Raw genomic sequence first — 19,935 nt, 5'->3', positions numbered from 1 at the left:
ATGCTCAACATAAGAGCTGCCCCCTGGTGGTCAATGCACTCCCACAGCCAACCTCCCACAGTCCCTCCCGCCAGATTGGACAAGATGGCCCCAATTGGCCCTGGTCATCAGCCAGGTGGAGGGACCCCACCCATGCACAAATTTGTGCCCCAGGCCTCTAGTTTAGTATAAAAGGACCGGCCAGCAAGCAGAGCCAGGTAAGTTACAGGGTGGACATCCCTGTTCCACTGTGAAGCTCACAAAAGCAAATAAGACAACCTGTAGGAATTCCGTGTTTCCCGAGCTTTCTGGCGTGAATTCGCATCTGCATGGCCAAGGGCCACGCAGCTCTACCTCCGCCAATCTTGGCTCAGCCTCGGCTCGGCCCCGCCCAGGCCCCGCCAGGCCCAGCCCCTCGTGTGTGGTAACAAAGCTACACAAACCCCTCCTCAGGTGCGCAGGAGCATCTGGATATGTTAAAGCAAAAGAGAAGTCACATATGTCATGGTTAATAGAGAGACAGGTCATTCAAGGTCAGGGATGATGCAAAAGTGACATTTTTTGAGAAACATAAGGAGAAGCAGGTTCAATACTTTTGTTTTTAAACTACTGTAGTCAAATCCATATTAGGACAATTTTTTTTATAATCCTCACCTGATGATGATATTTTTTACATTGGTTTTTTGAAAGAGAGTGGAAGGGAGGGAGGGGGAGAGAGGAAGAGAGAGAAAAACATTGATGTGAGAGAGACACATTGGTTGGTTGCCTCCAACACTCACCCTGACTGGGCCCGGGGATTGAATCTGCAACCCAGGTACGTGCCCTTGACCAGGAGTTGAACCCGTGACCCTTTGGTGTGCGGGCCGACACTCTAACCACTGAGCAGCACTGGCCAGGGCTATACCTGGACAATTTTTCACTGTTTTCCTGAGTAGCTCCACCGATTGCACCCTTTCTTTCCACGCTGTAACGTATCCGGCTCTGCTGCTGGCCTGCCCTTTTGTGCTAGAGTCCCGACTGGAGTTACCCGTGTGTCTTCCCTCCACCTGCTGCTAGCTCCTCAGTAACACTGTCAGCGTCTTCTAGTCACACCTATTCTGACCGCTGCCGGAGCAGTAATTTACTGAGCACTCATCGTGTGTGAACTTCAAGTTCTTATTCGCACAATGGACGCCAAGCCCTGTATTTCAATACCGTGTCCTGGTTTACTGCACGCGCCGGGACAAGGTCCTGGAATGTACTGTGGGGACCCCACGTCCTTGGCACATGCTAGGTCAAGTCAGTGCTCAAGCTCAGGTCTGGGTCCCGGCCTGCGGGGCGATGCTCTGGGGGCCGAGGCCTGGGTGACTCCACCAGCGTGGCCAAGCGCAGCTCAGTCTGGTGGAACGTAAGAGCACGCACAGCGTGTATTTGCATGCCTACCCTGTCTGGCAACAGAAAATGAGAATTGCAAATCATCACTCGGCATAATTTAAAGTGTCTGGAATGAGAGACACCTCAGGAAGGGCCCGCGGCCGGGTCACTTGGTAGACAGCGGGCAGGAACCTGGATGGAACCTGGAGTTCAGCGTCAGGCCCTCGCCCCGCCCTGGCTCGTCCTGGGACAGCTCTGAGGGGCTTCTCACCAGCACACAGAGGCACCCAGGAGCCCCAGGCGGCCTCCTAAGCTTGCAGAAGCAGGAAGGGTTTCACCCCAGGAACTCTGCATTTTGTTCCTGAGACTGGTTTTCCTCTAACGATACCCAGTGCAAAACTCCTGGAATCTGACCTCCTGCCTGCCAGAGAGGAGAGGGCCAGAGTTCAGTTAATACGCTGACAGAGGGAGACGCAAATCCGACAGCACAGGAAGAAGAGTGCTGAGAGGTGAGAAACGCCAGGTGGCGGGCATCACAGGATGGGGTGGGCAGTGTAGATTTACTGGGAAGGGATGCAGGAGCAGAGACCTGAAGGCACGAAGGAGCCAGACAAGGGAATCCGCAGGGAACAGTGTTCCTGCAGATGGAACAGCCAAGGCAAAAGCCCGACAGTGAGAGTCAGGGCCCTCCTGTTGCCATAGGAACCTTGAGAGCTGTTGTCTGGAGTGAGGCCAGAACATGAGGGACAGGAGGGGACCTGAAGGGTGATGACTTGATCAGGCAACGCGAGGGTGTCTGTCTGCTTGGAAAATGACTCCCGGGTGTCCCACAGGGAGTGGGAGGTACCGCGGACTGAGAATGACTCCTCAAGATCGCCTCCTGCGGCAGACACTGACTTACCCGGGAGCAAGAGGGGGCTGCAGGGCGAGGTTAGGGCAGAGGCAGCTGGACCAGAGGGTCCTGGCAGGGACCTGGGGTCCCCTCGGTGCTCCCCCTGCACCTGTGGAGACAAAGCCGAGCCGACAGACAGGGGAGCTTAGCAGTGACTGCGTATCCATAGGCCAGCGACCAACACAGAACCAGATGGTCAGCTCCCGTTACCATAGCAACGAGGTCCCTGTCTTTTCTGGCTTTCCTCTCCCTGTCAAGGATAACCAGTCATTAGGGGCTGAGTCTCCTACCCTCTTGGAGGAAGGAAAGGTCTGGAAGAGGCTGCCATGACACCTTCCCACAGACCCATGGGAGAGGAGCCCGTCCCGGGCAGGATGCTGACGGAGGAGAAGGATGTGCTGGAGGCAGAGGTTCCTGCTGACGTTTCCTATGGTCTCCACGGAGACCTGTCCCTTCCGTGTCTACACTGTCTGAACGAACAGGAAATGGAAGGGCATGGCACGCGCCCAGGACGGACCTGGGGGCTGAGACTGTCCTCTTCCCGGCGACCTGGAAGCCCCTGCCTGCGACCCTCTGCTTCTCTGACTGGGGGTCTCCAGGCAACGGCCCAGAGGCCACGTTTCTAAGGCTGACCTTAGCACGTTGGGAAGGCTGGGCCCTCTGCCTCCCTCAGGGGTACCTAGGGGTCCTGCCACTCCCCCAGCCCCGCCTGGCCCTCCCCCAACCCCACCTGGCCCTCCCCCAGCCCCTCCTGGCCCTCCCCCAGCCCCGCCTGGCCCTTCCCGAGCCCCGCCTGGCCCTCCCCCAGCCCCACCTGGCCCTCCCCCAGCCCCACCTGGCCCTCCCCCAGCCCCGCCTGGCCCTCCCCCAGCCCCGCCTGGCCCTCCCCCAGCCCTGCCTGGCCCTCCTGGCCCTCCCCCAGCCCCGCCTGGCCCTCCCCCAGCCCCGCCTGGCCCACCCCTAGCCCCGCCTGGCCCTCCCCCAGCCCCACCTGGCCCTCCTCTGGACCCAGGAAGGAAGTGATGGAGCTAATGAGACTCTGGCTCTGAAAGGTCTCTCCCTCCCCCGGGGTTTCTCTCTCTGTCCCCTTGAGGCCTGAGAGGTTGGATGTGGGACACAGGAAGGTGGAGAACCATTTCCTGCAGAAGTCTGGGAAGGGCCAGTCTTGTCCACCGATGATGACGCAAGGAGGTCCAGTCACAATGAACTGCGACTCCTTCCACTAAACCCACCAGCTGGGCCGGTTATGCTGTGACACAGTCTCAGTGGTGCACGCACCAGAGGTGGCATCTTGCTCTTTGAACACAGTCTCTGAAAGGTTGGTCTCCTGGCTCACGAAGCCCCCTTTCCAGGTGCTGGACCCACCAACACCCCTTCCCACTAGCCAAGGTGATTTCTTAGGGACACAGGAGCACAGTCCTATGGGGGCGGGGAATCCAAAACACTGCAGAGCCCCACACAGGAGAAGCCAGCCCTCTCCAAGAACTTACAGAACTTGATTTCTGCACCCCATTCCCGCACCCAGCGGGTCCCCCATGCCTCCCTCCGCCTAATCCTCCTCTAAGCTTCAGCTGAGCCCGCCTTCCTTCCTATGGGCTGTGGGCTGCCGGCCAGCGGTGTGCCCCCGGCGGGGTGATGTCCAGGGGCAGACACACATGGAGCAGCGGGCAGACGGCTTCCCTTGGACTTGGCCGTCCCAGCAGCCCTTTTCTCTCGGACGTGGCCAGGGAGAACGAACGTTTGCCAACTGAAAAGATGGAACGAGCAGGTGAAGAAGGCCTGGGAGGGTAACTATGTGTTCTGTGACGGAGCTCCAGCGTGCTGCAGGGTCACGCACTCCCTCCGTGCATGTTCCTGGGAACACGCGTGCAGGTGGGCGGTGAGGCAGCATGGGACCTTGAGAGGGAGGACTGCACACACTCAGATACGCTTTGCTCCTGGCCCGTGGAGTCAGGGACTCAATCAGGAGCTGTGGGAGCGGAGAGCGGGACCGGCCCCCTGGCCACCAGAGCTGCTCAGCAGGTGGCTACCTCCTGAGGGTGAGCGCCCCCACCCCGGCTCGGCTCCAAGTTTTCAGAGAGATGAAAGCCACCTCTCAAGACTTCTAGAAAGGTTTCTCACTCTTATTTGGTCTTAACTTTTTTTCTTCTCTTGATTTTACATTTTTATTTCTTTACTAGAGGCCCGATGCACGAAATTCGGGCAAGAGTAGGCCCTCGCAGCCCCCGCTTCATCCGGAAGGTCATCCGGACGGTCGTTCGATTTGCATATTATGCTTTTATTAATATAGATTTTTTATGTTTCAATTCCAATTGGCACACAATACACAATATTATGTTTGCTCCAGGTGTGCAGCATGATGGTTTGACATTTATACAACTTAGGAAGTGCTATCCCCCGATATTTCAAGTATCCATCTGACACCACCATTCAAACTTATTACAACATCACTAACTCTGTTCCCTATGCTCTACATCCCCATGACTATCCTGTGACTCCAATTTGTACTTCTTAATCCCTCACCCTTCTCACCCATCCCCCAACCCCCTTCCCCTCTGGCAACCCTCAGTGTGTTCTCTGTATCTATGAGTCTGGGTCTGCTTTGTTTGTTCATTTATTTTGTTCTTTGGATTCCACAAATAAATAAAATCATGTGGTATTTGTCTTTCTCTGACTGACTTATTTCACTTAGCATAATACCCTCTAGATCAGTGGTTCTCAACCTTTCTAATGCCGCGACCCTTTAATACAGCTCCTCATGTTGTGGTGACCCCCAATCATAAAATTATTTTCGTTGCTACTTCATAACTGTAATTTTGCTACTGTTAATGAATCGTAATGTAAATATCTATGTTTTCCGATGGTCTTAGGCAACCCTGCTGTAGAGCCTAAGACCATCGGAAAACACAGATATTTACATTACGATTCATAACAGTAGCAAAATTACAGTTATGAAGTAGCAATGAAAATAATTTTATGGTTGGGGGTCACCACAATATGAGGAACTGTATTAAAGGGTTGCGACATTAGAAAGGTAGAGAACCACTGCTCTAGATCCATCCATGTTGTTGCAAACAGTAAGATTTCATTTATTATGACCTAGTGATGTGCCATTGTATGCATGTACCACATCTTCTTCCTCCAATCGTCTCATCTATTGGGGGCACTTGGGCTGCTTCCATATGTTGGCTATTGTCAATAATACTGCAGTGAACACGGGTGCATATAGTTGCATGAGGCATATGATGGGTCTCAACACAGCTTAGAAAACTGAGTGTTTTGGAGAAAACGGTTAGGGAGACTGAGGCCGGTGAGTCTCTCTGAGTTCTTCCACCTTTCATTTCTGCTTCATCCTCCCCCTCTCCCGTTGTACAACTTCCTTTATTTCTAATTCTTTCAAAGCTCCCTTATCCCATGTCTGCCCTCTGGCTGCTGCACCTTAAATATACGATGAGTGTGATACGCACAGTAGAATGGGTATGTACAGCTATATAGTGTGACACTGAGCCTATTTCTACATACTGTTCATAGTTCCTATATATGTGTCCATAATTCCTATACATGCTGTTCATAGTTCCTATACATGCTGTTCATAGTGTTTAAACTCAATGATTAATGCAGTGAATCGCCCACTGCAGCGTCCCCCGAGAACACAGGAGACCAGGCCAGACAGGGCTCCTTGAGACCCTGAGAACACGATCTGCCACATGTACCCACACACTCACTCACCGTCCTCTCGTTTGTAAAATCAGATGTTATCAAATTTTGAAATGTTTCTTTTCAGATGATTTCACAATGCTCCGTCATTATACAGATAAATGTCCCAAAAGTCATTGACGGGAGGTTGAGGGTGTTTGCTTTGTGCTGTTGTTTCTGTACAACGAGATCAAACCAGCGTGCATGAAGTGGGAGCAGCCCGTACAGTAACACAGGGGCACACGGTGCCTTTAACACTAAGTTAGGCAGAAGTTAACTTTGAGAGGATTGCTACGTGTTGTTTCTAAAGGCCGTGCTCTATGCGAGGGATCGATATCTCTTACAAAGAAGCATTCCGCATGCATTGATAAGTGCATTGTTAGCATCAGGGTAATTAAAAGGGGCAGGGTTATACACAATCAGCATGTACATCTTATTCAGCAAATTCTGCCATTTGCTTGCAAAAATTAAACTCATTAATCATTCTGACTCTAAAGGAGGAAAAGCCTGGGGTACAATTTTCTTTAAAAAAACTACTTTATGAAGAAAAAATGTCCTAAGCCAGTGGTCAGCAAACTCATTAGTCAACAGAGCCAAATATCAACAGTACAGCGATTGAAATTTCTTTTGAGAGCCAAATTTTTTAAACTTAAACTTCTTCTAACGCCACTTCTTCAAAATAGACTCGCCCAGGCTGTGGTATTTTGTGGAAGAGCCATACTCAAGGGGCCAAAGAGCTGCATGTGGCTCGTGAGCCTCAGTTTGCCGACCACAGTCCTAAGTCAACATCTAGAGAAATTTCTATCTACATAGTAATACTAGCATGTTCATCTCATGTGGGAAAAAGAACTGATTTCATTGTCAAAAATATAAATTAATATAATATAATAGCCAAGATCTGGAAGCAGACCAAGTGCCCATCAGTAGATGAGTGGATGAAAAAGCTGTGGTACATTTACACCATGGAATATTACGCAGCCACGAAAAAGAAGGGCATCTTATCCTTTGTGACTGCAGGAGGGACCTAGAGGGCATTATGCTAAGTGAAATGAGCCAGTCAGAGAAAGACAAGTACCATATGATCTCATTTACATGTGGAATCCAATGAACAAAATAAACTGACAAAGAAATGACTCATAGAAACAGAGAACAGACTGACAGCTGAGAGAGGGGAGAGGGGTTGAGGAGCTGAGTGAAAAAGGTGAGGGGTTAAGCAAAAACAAACAAACAACAAAACCCTAACAACAACCTAAAAACCTCATAGATATAGTATGGTGATTACCAGAGGGAAGGGGGGTGGGAGAAGTACACGAGGGTAAACGGTGGGGGACATGGTGACGGAGGGAGACTTGGCGTGGGGTGGAGAACACACAATACAATATGCAGGCGATGTTGTAGAATGTACATCTGAAACCTGTAATTCTATTAACCAAGGTCACCCCAATCAACTCAACAAGAAGGAAAAAGAGAAATAGCATGTTATTCTAATGCTGCGGACCTCCTATAAGTTATTTCAAAAGTCTGTACTGGCCGCAATAAAAAAGGCATGATGCCAGGTAAAGCCGGCTTCCCTGCCTACCTCCAACGTCTTCCTGGGACGCAGAGCTCAAACCCCGGGGGAGGCAGGCGTTTCACGGTTCCCAAACCACGTGACTTTAAGCAACAAACGCTTTGCTGGCTGGCCCTAGAGCAAAGGCCTGTTAACACACAGAAATGTGTTCCCTAAAACACACAGGAAACAACTGACTCGTCCAAACACAAAGAAACGAGGCTTCCCCTTACTAATTTTTCAAGCTCACAGGTTAGCCTTTCTGATGGTTTCCCGTAATTGCCAAGGTAATTGCGAAGGTGAAGTGAGAGACGGGAGCCTGCTGGGAAAGACCGCTCGGTGCACCAGAGGCCAGTGTGCGATGCCACAGTGGCTTCCCCCTCAGTCACTGGTCCTACTCCCTGTAACACAGACAGCTTCCTAGTTATGACTACACGTTCTGTGCTGAGATAAGCAAAATAGTGTGTGATTTTGTTATAGGTGTCATTTCAGCAAATTCTTTAAAGGTATTGAACATATTTTTTAAAGTGACTTACACTGAGTGGCCAGATTAGTATGATCTCTGAACCCATAATAATCTGGCCACTCAGTGTATATCCTATATAATAAAAGGCTAATGTGCAAATTGTCTCCTCAACCAGGAGTTCAACCAGCAGGCAGGCTGGCCAACCGCCCATGTCCTCTTCCCCTGGCCTGAACCCCACCCATGCACGAATTCATGCACCGGGCCTCTAATACACACACACACACACACACACACACACACACACACACTGAGTGGCCAGATTATTATGCATTCAGAGATCATAATAATCTGGCCACTCAGTGTATATTCCTTCTGCTGTCCCTTGCATCCCTGTGACTATTCTGTAACTGCCATATAGTCAGTGATATTTCATAACTATGTATGGTGCCAGGGGGCTCCAGAAATACTGGGAGAACACGTTGTGAAGTATATGGCTGTCTAACCACTATGCTGTATACCTGAATCTAATACAAAATATTGGATGCCAACTGTAATTGAAAAATAAGAAAAGGAGAAAGAAGGAACGAAAATGTACCACTTTACCAAGACTTTCACAGAGAGACTGTTTTATAGTAAATACTTCCCATGTGTTTAAAACACCTTCTAAAGAGCAAAACTAATCTTTTTACGCCGACACGCAGCAGGGTGCTGTGGCAGAGCCTCACCGGGCATTGAACCCACTCGGGGACCTCAAAGCTCATCGAGTGAGATACTGAATGTTACACGGAAACCGCCATCCCGAGAACGCCCCTGTCCGAGCCTACAGACACTGTGCCGGGTTGGAGCGTGCGTGGTGGAACAGGAGCGGAGAGAAAGCCATGAGGCAGGAAGTTATTTAGACGGAGCAGATGTGAAGGGAGGGGAATGACAAAGCCGGGCGTGCATTCCTGCTGACAGCCTGTCCCCAGCACCACCATGACCTGGTGTCCGGCTGCTTGCGTGTGGAGAAAAAGCCGGGGAGAGAGCTCACAGCAGTGACCACCAAGGTCCTCCCGTTCTCCAGCCATCTCCAGGAGAAACGCACAGCTGTGTAAGGAAGTGCTTCAGTGACCTTCTGAGACAGACGCAGAGTACACCCAGCCCCCTTCATCTTCATCCCAACGGACCTCACGTCTCGTGTCTTAACAGGAAAGCTTGAGAGGGAAGAACAGGAGAGCAGAGACCCAAACCTTGGAGTGTGGGCTCTCCAGCCCTCCTATGTTCAGGGAGAGGGAAGGTGAGGGGTAACATTATCAGCAATAGCAGCAACTCATAGTCACGGAGCACTGCCAGTGCCCAGCAGGGAGCGGCACCAGTGAGCAGGTGCCACGAGGAGGAGCTGAGGCTGCTACGTGACATGCCTCCTCGGTAAAAGCGCCAAACCACCCTGCTACCCCACCGCGCTCTGCTGGGGAGCACACTGCGCACTGCCAGCCAGTCGGGGGGTAAGGGCACCAAGCACATGGTTGACCGTCCAGGCTCTTCCTCGTACGTTAGGAAGACAATGTGAAATCAAATACGTAAAAACAACACTGAAACCTGGAACAGAAAAACTAATAGGACATACAAACATCTTTGTGGAGCCGAGCTACTTAAAAAACTTAAAGCTGATAAATCCCAGGGAGAAATGGTCAGGATGCTGACACCAGCCAAGGAAAGCGAGGGATGGGCTGGCTGGTGGCTGGAGGACATGGAACCGGCCCTATCAGGCCGACAGACATCACACGCAGGGGTTCCCTGCTCAATCCTTGTTTTGCCAATTTGCTGTTTGAAAATCCTGTCGTCATCACATCTGTATTGTTAGAAAATCATGTTTCACCAAAAACGAAGACTATGGGAACGCCGATGTGACCTCAATAATACGATGGCCCTGCCAGAAGCCGAGGCCTCCCAGTCCTCAAAAATAAAATAAAAAACACATGCACTGAGACTGAGGGAATACTGCATGCCAACTGCATGAAAAGGGAAAAAGAAATGCTCAAGAACCGGGCACGACAAAGTTCAGTATTTTAAAATTAGTCTCAGTTCATTCCTTCTGAAGTGACTAAATTGCATTAAAAGTCACTTCCAGCAACATTTCCTTTAAGAGTCAACTTATTTTAAACCTACAGAATGAATTTTAAATCAAAATAGCTATTGATTCCTTAGAGGGGTTGCTCAAGCAATTGACTTTACATTTAAATGAATCTAAGATTTATGAGAAAACTGATAGGGAAGGCGCCCTGGCTCTACGTCTATGTCAAAGTTAAACTTCATCTCAGAACTAACGCACCCCAACAGGCTTCTCTGTGGTGCTACATGGGAGGGCAGGCCCCTCATACGTGTCGTTTGTGCAGGTGTGTATGCACTGCAATTTACTTACCATGCAACACCAGCCCTGGACTCACCTCTGCCAGACCTTGTGACTACCTTAAATTTCATTTTAGGGGGGCTCACCCACTCTCAACCATGCCAGGTAAAGCCGGCTTCCCTGCCTACCTCCAACTTCTGGGTATGTGTGGCCCTGGGTATGTCGGGGGAGGCTGTGGCCTGAGGGAGCACCTGCACCCCGTGCACCCAGGTGGGACTCCCCAGGCATGTGTATGTACACACACAGAGGGCTCAAGAGCTCCAACTTACTACCCCCTTTCTGATAGGACGTGAAGCCCTCTGGATTTAAAAGGTACGCTGGCTGTCGTCCCCTCGGGGCTAAGGCAGGAACGCTGTTTCGGTACCTGAACAGCTGACGGAAAGTCACAGAAGAGCAGATAAAGCCACCAGCCTTCGAGCAGGGACCACGCTGGTGGGCCAACCTGCTAGGGATGTCCGTGGAGAACACTTCAGCCTCGGACAGCTCCCTCCTAAGCCAGGGGCGCCTGCAAACCAGTCAATGCTTCAAATGGAGGCACCTAAGTTCACAGAATAAAGGTAATTGGTCCTAATGAGCCGTTTATCTGCGAGTTTAAATGTGGATAGTAAACTGATACTCAAGATTCTTTCCCCTTGACAAGGGCTGATGTCAGAAAAGCAGTTTTTATAGCTTCTGTGTTTCTCTTACTAGTACCTCTTATCTGAGGTTAATTACGCCCTATTCCTGGAGGAAAAGGGTTCTTTACTATGTACAACTATCTTTGAGTAAAATTTTAGACATTAACTTTTCCAATTTTGAAAAAAAATGCTGAGAAAAGTACATCAAAGTTTTAAGAAATTGATGCTACATTTAGCCCTGTGACATTGATTTAATCATACATTTTTTACTAAGTTTATATATATTTCACGGGATATGTTAGACTATATTTAAAGCTACACCACACACCTCTGTGATTTCCAAGAGGAAACTCTGCTGTCCGGACTTAATGGCATTAAGGGAGATATGCCCCAGAGCCCTACCAGTGGAATCGTTTGCAAACGTTAAATTGCCAATTTGTTCCTTTTGTTTATCTGAGAAACAGCTCTAGACAGATGTCAAATGGGAAAGAAGGAAATATAAGCCCAGGGCTAAGACGAGAAGGAAAAAGAAAAGGATGGGTGGAGACCAAGTGAAACAAAATGCAGACCCGCTCCCCTGGCCTTGCTCCTGGCGCCACCTACAGTCTGCTGAGGAGAAACTGCACACTGTTCTCACTCCAAGCAACACAATTCAAAGGTTTTAAGTCAGATATAAGGCAAAAAGTGCATCATTTTTGTCTGCATTGCAGCTCAATTGTCTTTCCCAAGATTCTCAGTAGTTTAATCCTCTACAATTTTCCCGGACCCCAATGGAACCTGCCCTCCAAGGCTCCCAGGCCCTGAATCAGATGCCTGAAGCATCCCTGCCTGTCCCTCCGGGCCTGACCCACTGAGGGGCCGTCTCTCTGACAGCTCTCCCTTGCCAGGGGTGTCTGCAAGGGATCCGAGAGAAAATAAAGCACCTCGCACAGATCTGGTACAGGGTATGTGTGTGTGTCTGCATCTGCGTACACACACTCACACACACACACACACACACACACACACATGCACGCACCACGTCTCCATCTCCCACAAACTTTGATCAGCTCTAGAACAGTCTCCATGTCCTCCATTCATAAAACAAAACAAACGCGACCAATAACAATGAAAACCTCAGTGAGTTTCCCCCCAGAATTGTCCCAGAAAAAGTCCCCCCCACCCACCCACCCATACACAGCCTTGCTCTATAAGAGAAATGCCAAACAGCGAGGCAGGTGACCCAGCCAGTACTGGTTAGGACCACAGCCTTCGGCTCAGCGCAGGCCTGTGCGGCCCTGGGTATGTCCTGAGGGAGCACCTGCACCCCGGGCACCCAGGTGGGACTCCTCGGGGGTGAAGGCGGCAGGACACACCTCGCACACCTCCACGGGCCGCAGTTGCCCAGCCCTGGGGCCTGTCTGAGAGCGCCGATGGGACTGTTTCCCTTTTCCCTAGGAAGAGGAGGTGTCAAAAAAGGGCAGTTTTCTCTCTCCTGGCCCTCCCTGTCCCGGGCCCTATGAGCAGCTGATGGTCAACAGAAGCAGTGCACACATCCCTCTGCAGCCCCCCGGTGCCGGCCTGAGTCACTGGTTACTAAGGCCTATGCGATTTACTTACCAAGCAGATCTAACCTTTGCAACCCGGCTTCCTGCCCGGAGGAGCCTGGGAAACCTGCTCCCCAGAAGTTTTCAGGCAGCACAGTCTGAGGCAGTGAGCCCAGGCCCGCACCGCAGAGGCCAGGCCCACGCCCACCAGCAAAACCTGCGCCTACGACAGGTGGCGGGCCTGGGACACCAGCGCTTCTGTTTATTTCTTCACTAAAGAAAACCCCCACCCGCAGTGGGGCAAGTGCCTGGCGAGGGGAGACCTGCAGGCTGGTGCGGAGGAGCAGTGTGGGGAGGGGAGGAGGGCACAATGGGCAGAGTCCAGTGACCGGCAGGTGGGACTGTACCCTCCCCGTCCTAAAGCACTGGGGACGAAAGACCAACTTGTAAGCACTACCAGCCCTAATTCTCTGCTTGGGATCCACAGCCCCACGCGGTCAACAACAGCCTCCACGCATCCGGCCTCTCTGGCCAAGTCCACGCTCCGGGCGCAGCACCACAAACCCTGCTCTCTCCCAAGCCACCAACTCCTGGCGCCCGCAGACTTGCCCCAGGACGGCGGCGACAGACATCCCCACTCAGGAGTGCATTTGGGGGTGCTCCCACGAGCAGTGGGGGAGGGGAGAGGAGGGAGTCTGAGCCCATCAGAGACCCAGGGAACTCGCTCCCCTTCTCCCTGCGTGCTGGCCCGAGCCCGCGCCCCCCACCCACCAAGATGCTCTTACGTCCTCGTCTTCACAGTCGCTCCGCGCCTGGTACTGGAACCGGGGTCGGCCAGCCGTGCCGCCGCCGCCGCCGCCGCCGCGCTCCCGGGGCACCGCCGCGGGCGCCTGGGCTGCCAGGGACTTGGGCCCCGCGCCCTCATCCTCGGGCCCCTGGCCGCCCAGCAGGCGGCTGGCCTCCGGGGGCGCCGGGAAGGACCGCGAGGTGTTGATCTTGCCCGTGAACCGCTGGTACAGCGAAGCCATGGGTCCCCGCGCTCGCTGGCTGTCTGCCGGGCGCTTCGCTATTTATTTCGCTTTCTTCCTCTGCGTTCCCGCTCCCCACCCTTCGCCGGGAAAGCGGAGAAGGAAGGCGAGCAGCTGCGGGCTCCTCCGCGCGCCTCTCTCCGTCCCCGCGGGCCGCCGGGCTCAGCCGCCTCGCCCCCTCCCTGGCGCGGCTGGGGAGGCCGGGTCTGGGGGCGTGTTCTCTGTCTGATTCCTTTTCTGTATTTTCAACTCCTCCCCAAGGCCACGGAGAGCCTGGCCGAAGCCACCGCAGGCAGGAAAAGACAAAACAAGGGGAAGGGAGGGAGCTGCCTAGGCCCCCGGTCGGCACCACCTAGAAAGCAGGGACCTCCAGAGCGCATCTCCGCGCTCCGCCCGGCGCGGCCCCTCCTTCCCACGCGGCCCGCCACCCGCCGGGTAATGGCGCCTGGGTGGCGGGGGGCTGGTGGCGCGAGGGGCAGGCGCCTGGTGTATGTGGGGCGCGATGGGGGGCGGGCTTGCCGGTCGTGGGTGCAGGCTGGGAGCACGGTTAAGGGTGGGTGCCTGCGGGAGCTCTGGGCGCTGAGGACCCCTGAGATGGCGCTCCGAGGCGCAGGGACGGAGGGAGCGTGTGAGGGGAGGCACCTGGCGAGGAGGGGTGGAAGGGACCTGGGGCAGCACCATAGGGTGCCCGTCCTCTCCTCCGAGCGGCGCTGCGCTCCGTTCGCATCCCTGGCAGCTGCGGCCTGGACCCCTCCAGCGCCCCCTCCCGCTTCTCTTCCTAACTTGAAGCTGCAACAGCCAGGGCCCTGGGGTGCGCCTGGGGGCGGGGAGGACAAACGATCGGGCTGGGAGGGAGGAGGCTGGGACTCCCCTACCTATGCGCCCCCTTCCTTCCCAAACCAGGCTCCGCTCCGAAAGCAGCCATTCCCGTCAGCGGTCTCACAGGAGGGGAAGGGAAGGTCAGGGCAGGCAAGCGAGGGCCTGCGGGAGCCTGCCCAGCAGCCCGACTCAAGCTCCTCCCGCCCCCAGTCCTTGCACGTCGCCAGCCCACCTTGGCTTTCACTAAGCTCGGGCAGAGGAGGAAGCCCTGGGTGGCGGGCAAGTTTCCCAAAGCTTGCTCCGCCCTGCTCCCCGGTGGGCAGGGGAGGGTAGAGAGGACGCCCGGGCGCCTGGGTTGGCGCACATTCACTCTCGCTGCATTACCGCGGGCGCCAGCGCCCCCGTGTGGGAGGATGCGAACTGGCCTCGGTGCTGGGGTTTCTCCCTCCTGGCCTCCAGGCCCTGTCCTTCCTGGGTCTGAGCCATTGTCTCTACAGAGGCTCTGGGCACTCTTGCTTCTCCCCCGGCCCCCCACACCCCTCCCTGTGCGGCCCCATCCCTCCTGTTTGCATCCCTTCAAACCAGGATGATTATCCCATCCTGAGCGCCAGCCTGGGCTGACCCCAAACTCCAGAGGAGGGAACAGGGGGGATCCTGCACCTGCCCAGACGCGTCACTGCTCTCCCCACACCTGGACAAGGCGGGCCCTTCGCCTTCCCCTCTTCCTGGACTCAGGGAGGCTCCCTGCTCCACCGCGTGGGTACCACCGTTTCTGTGTCGGTTTCGGAACATGGAGGCTGCCCCTCAGCAGGCCCCACTGCAGGCTCTGGTTTGGCCTTCCTGGGCCCCAGTCCAAGGCCACCGCCCGGCACCTCTGCCCAGGCCCACAAGTCCCGGGGCCTGCCTGGTCCTGGTCTCCTCTGCCTCTGCCTCTGCCACCCGGAGGGAAAACTGGATGCTGGGGATGCCGCCTCCTGGGACAGGACCCGCCCGCCCTCCGCAGGCTCCCCCAGCTCTGAGCCCAGTGGGCACTTCCCAGTTTTAATCAGCACTGACGACACACCCACCCTGTGTGACCCTCTGTGGTCTCCCGTCACTGGGCACCAAGTGCAATCGCTACGTCGGTTTAAAACTATAAAAACAAGGGCACAGTGTCCTGGAGCTAAGCGGCTCCCTGGCTCCCTGGGGCCGAGGCCGACCCTACAAGAGATGCCCACCACAGGGGGTGTGGGGGGGTGAAAGCTGACCACCTGCAGCTTTCCTTTGAAGCAGAGGAATAGAACTAAGCGTTGAAAACAGAAAAGCATGCACTCTGCCCCTCACCAGCTGTGCCCGCACGGAGGCTCCCTTCCTAACGGGACAGGAAAGGGGTGCTCAGGCTGCTGCCTGCGGCCAGACCCAGACACCTCAGTCAGCGTGGACGCCGTGAGGGTCTCGCCCATGTAATACACATGTACACATATGAAATCTGCATGTATGTACTACACAAACTGAGCACATTCATAAATGTGTGTACGAACATTTGTATTTGTATATATATACTGTGTGCGCTAACATATTTTATACCAAGTGTAGCACATCTATGGAAATAGTTTATATATCACCATACTTCACAGATCTATGGGTATCAGCAATAACATTCAATGTGAGATAAAGGCACACGTGTCCCTAACTTTTAAAAATGATATTCTCAAGTGAGCTTGTAAATATTCAAATTACAATTTGGTCAAAATTAAAATCCTCTCCCCCCCCCCCCCCGACCTTGGGGAGTTTCAAGTGCATCGCTGTGAATGATACAGGCGCTCTGTTGGTGATATGCCCTCATTGCTAAATTCACGTCTGGAATTATGGGGCAGCCTCGTGGCCCTGCCCCACCCTCACAAGGCTGGGAGAAAAGCTCGATGTTGCGTTCAGGTGTGTTTGTGTGTGTGTGTGTGTGTGTGTGTGTGTGTTCTGGGAGGTTTTAAAAATGGTTTGTTGGAGGGGTTTATGCTCAACCCACGTTCTATGCCAGTGACAATAAAATTTAGAAGGGCTTCAGTGGAAAACAATTATTCAGACAAATGGATGAGCACTTTATTAAAATTATTCAGAAAATGAAAAAAATAAAAGTCATAACAATTGGAGGGAGAGCAGAATTACAATTTTGTGTTGCGAGAAGCAAGAATGAAAATTGAACAGGAGAAATGGGGGAGGGGTCAAGACAAGCAAGAGCCCCTGGGAGGCAGGCGTGAAGGAAGCAAGCTACCAGCAGGAGAACCGGTGACGCCCCCGGGAGGCCCTCCGGCGCGGCCCAGGAGGCCCGCGAGCTGGAGGACAACGTGGCTCCTTTCTCCCACCTGCGCACTGGGCTCACCTCATGTGGGAGCGTGGCTGAGACCTGGTGTGCACTTCCGCAGGCATGTTTGCAAGCACGCCGGCATCGCTCAAGCTTCCCCTACGCCTGGGTGAGTGAGTTCCAGTCTGTCTTTAGTTACACAGTCAGGGATCTGAGGTCCCAAATGCACAGAAGCAAACTGATGAGTGAAGTACAGCAACTGCTGAGAATTGCAGTGAGGGCATTTAAGGGTTATGATGCATCATTTTTTTTGCTTATTGTCTTCAATAAGCTTTTCAGAACCCCATCCCCCAAGTCAGGGAAAAGATACTGGGAAGGGCAGCAAAGCTTGGCAGTGGGCATTAGCACAGCGGGAGCTGCGGAGCGGTCGCGCTCCAATATGCTCCGTTGAAATGGTTGCCACTCCTGTGAGTTGGGCAGGTTTGTGAATGTATTTTTTAAAACATTTCATGGATCATCTCATATCAAGATTTTATTCCTTAATCTTAAAAATCATGTCCACTGACCCCTTTTCCCACTTAGGTGTGAGTGTGTATTTATTTTCCCTGGAGCCAACTTACAGAACAAATACAACAGGCCATTGGAATTAGGCAGATGCTGCAAAAACATGATGGCTGGTCATTTTTTAAAACGACAGTAAAGGCAACTTCTGGGTGTCCACGCGAGCTAAGCAGGTGGAGAACCAGAGCGCCTGACTTTCCCTGGCTGCGAGGTCTTCTGATTTCCAGGAGAGAATTACACCTGCAGATTACTTCCCCTCTCGCCCAGGGCAGGAGGGCGGACCCTGTTTCAGATTCCTAGTCACTCCAAGCAGTGCATCTGCGGAAATGAAATGGCCAGCTTAGCGGACTCTGAGGAAGAGATTCCTAAAACACTGGCATCAGTGTGTCCCGTAGATAGTATCACCTTGGATGGGGAGAAATTAAACAAAGAATTGGTAGCTTGAGAAAATACAGTGCTAACTACATAAATACAAAGCATATTCCCAGCTCTCTCTCCACCTCTCTCTCTCTCTCTCTCTCTCTCTCTCTCTCTCTCTCTAAAAAAAAAAAAAAAGTTTTTCCCAAGATGTAACTACCAGTGCGGACTGGGCAGTGTGACTCCTTGACAAACCCCGCCAACAGGAAAGTCCAGCACAAGAAAAAGACGGCTGTTCTCGGCTTTTAGAAACCACAACGTTGAAGTATGAATGGAGTGCGCTCACTTTGAGCTTTCCAAACAGACACTGAAAGATCGATGTCTTTTAAAGAAAAAAACCATTTCTTTTAACCCAACCAAAAGGCATGCTGGGAAGTTACTGAAGTCCCATTTTAATCCCCAACAGCACTGTTCTCTTCTGCATCTTGGTACTGTCACTGCCACGCTGGCTTTTACACAGTTCGAGACAGCTGCCCGAGCGTGGGGCACACGATGTAAGGGCGAAAGCTGGTCCCCAGTAAATTCAACAGCCATCGATACAGCTAAATGGCTGCTGTCCACACAGTGAACACATTGGATTCCCAGCCTGGCGGCGGGGGGCGGGAGGGGGGGGTCAGAACCGCCCCATCCTTCCTGTAGGGATTTGTCCTCTCCCTCTTTCCTTCTTCACCTCCCCACTTGGCCAATGGACCACACCCCTTCTTCTTTCTCCCATTCCGATCTTCCTTCTCTTTCTCTTCCTTGCCTTTCATTCTTGCCCTGGCTCTGGATCAGCAGCAGGACGCTATCTTTTTATTTTGTTTTGTTTTTTTTTCTCTAAAAACTCCTTGCTGCTCTCTGAACACTTACTGCTTACTACAACACTGCATCAGAAACTGTCCGAACAGCGCCTTCACCTCCCAGAGGAGACGCCACGTCCGTCCGTCTTCTCAGGTTTCTGATGGCACAAGGATGGCGTCCACGCTGTTCCCCAAGGGCTCTTAAGATTTCAGGGTGTGTGTGAGACGCAAAAGAGAGTGTTGTCTGCCCGCGGCGAACATTTGAACATAAGTCGTTGTCCGGAACATCCCAGTTCCTACACGGATGGAGCACATTCGCTTAAAAGGAAAGCAGCTGGGCTTGGAGACGCCCTGAACTCCTCACCCTTACACGCTCCGCTTCTCTGAGCCAGTGAATTCCGTTAAACCGCTTCCCCTCAAGGGTACTACTGTGGCCCGATGGGGCCTCTGCAAAGTGCTTCCACTCCTTCCCCCCAGTCCCAGGTGCCCGCGGTGCTGGGAGGGGGAGAAAGGAAGCGCTGGTCTGCTCTCCTGTGGCAGCGATAAGAAGTTTGAAGGACCAGGCCCAGTGGGCCGTAACCCAATGTGAAACAGGCTAGGTCGGACCCTCACGTGGAGTTTTTATTTTGCATCGTGTCACATAAAGCCATCCTGAGGGTTCTCTTAAAAGCAGCAGGGAACAGAAAAGGACAGACAGACGCAGGGTCATTGGAGACGCGACTCACTTCATCCAGGCGCGGCGATGACCTCACGAGCCGCCAATAGAAACAGTTACAGAAAGTGAAAATCGGATTCCACTACGGGCTCCCTTATACAGCCCGGGAAGGGGTACAGGGCCCCCCTAGGTCAGGCAGGACTGAAATCTGGGGAGGCTCCGTGTGCAGCTGGGGACCCCCAGAAGGCAGGGCTGCCACCGGAAGGAGCACAAGAAAGTCAGACGAGCCCGGGAACTGGCCCCAGGTCCACACGCTGGTTCCTGCTTCTGGCTGGGAACACGGAGAGAGACGCGGGCTTCTTCCCCGCAGCGGGGCGCCCACCGGGCGGCTGGGTCCGCGCCGGACGCCACCCCCAGGCAGGCGGGCAGGAGCGGGCCACCTGCCTCCTGGGCGTTTCTGTTCAACAACAACGTGGGCCAGGGGGTAATATTTGCTGTGCAAGCCACCGGGGTGGGGCCGCTTTGTTACAGGATATGCTCGTGTCATGAGCTCCCTAAGACAAGACCCACGTCCGTCCACACGTGCGGAACGGAGCAGCTCACGCCGGTGCCGCCTGCGGGCACCTCACCCGCATCCGCAGGAGCTACCGGGATGCCCGCTGTGTGCCAGCCCCCTGCTGCCTTCTGGAGGAAAGGATGAACTAAAAGGAACTCAGTCCTCTCTTTCCTGGATTAGTCAACGCTTCCACCGCGAATCGGGACGGACGCCACCATGACCCGGCCAGAGAGCTAGCGCCTTCCTTTTGTGAATAAATGCCGTTTCCTCAATTTCCTGTTCATTTTGCTACACTTACCGCTGTGCTAGTTTTATTAGGAAAAGACTCTTAGAAACCACTAGGTCACAAATGTGTTCATCATAACGCCCTACTTC

At 53.2% G+C, this 19,935-nt stretch overlaps 1 protein-coding gene across 1 annotated transcript in view; it reads right to left on the bottom strand.

Moving 5' to 3' along the window:
* The window catches only part of DPP6 (dipeptidyl peptidase like 6), a 490,977-nt gene extending 477,482 nt beyond the window's left edge, over positions 1 to 13,495 (bottom strand). Inside the window, exon 1 of the mRNA XM_054726673.1 lies at positions 13,253 to 13,495. Coding sequence (XP_054582648.1) covers positions 13,253 to 13,495 — 243 coding nt within the window. The remainder of the gene's footprint in view (positions 1 to 13,252) is intronic.
* Positions 13,496 to 19,935: the final 6,440 nt, after the last annotated feature.

The sequence above is a fragment of the Eptesicus fuscus genome, chromosome 14, assembly GCF_027574615.1.
Source record: "Eptesicus fuscus isolate TK198812 chromosome 14, DD_ASM_mEF_20220401, whole genome shotgun sequence".
NCBI lineage: Eukaryota > Metazoa > Chordata > Mammalia > Chiroptera > Vespertilionidae > Eptesicus > Eptesicus fuscus.
The sequence above is the reverse complement of the archived record's forward strand: the minus strand, read 5'-3'. Positions and strand labels throughout refer to the sequence as shown.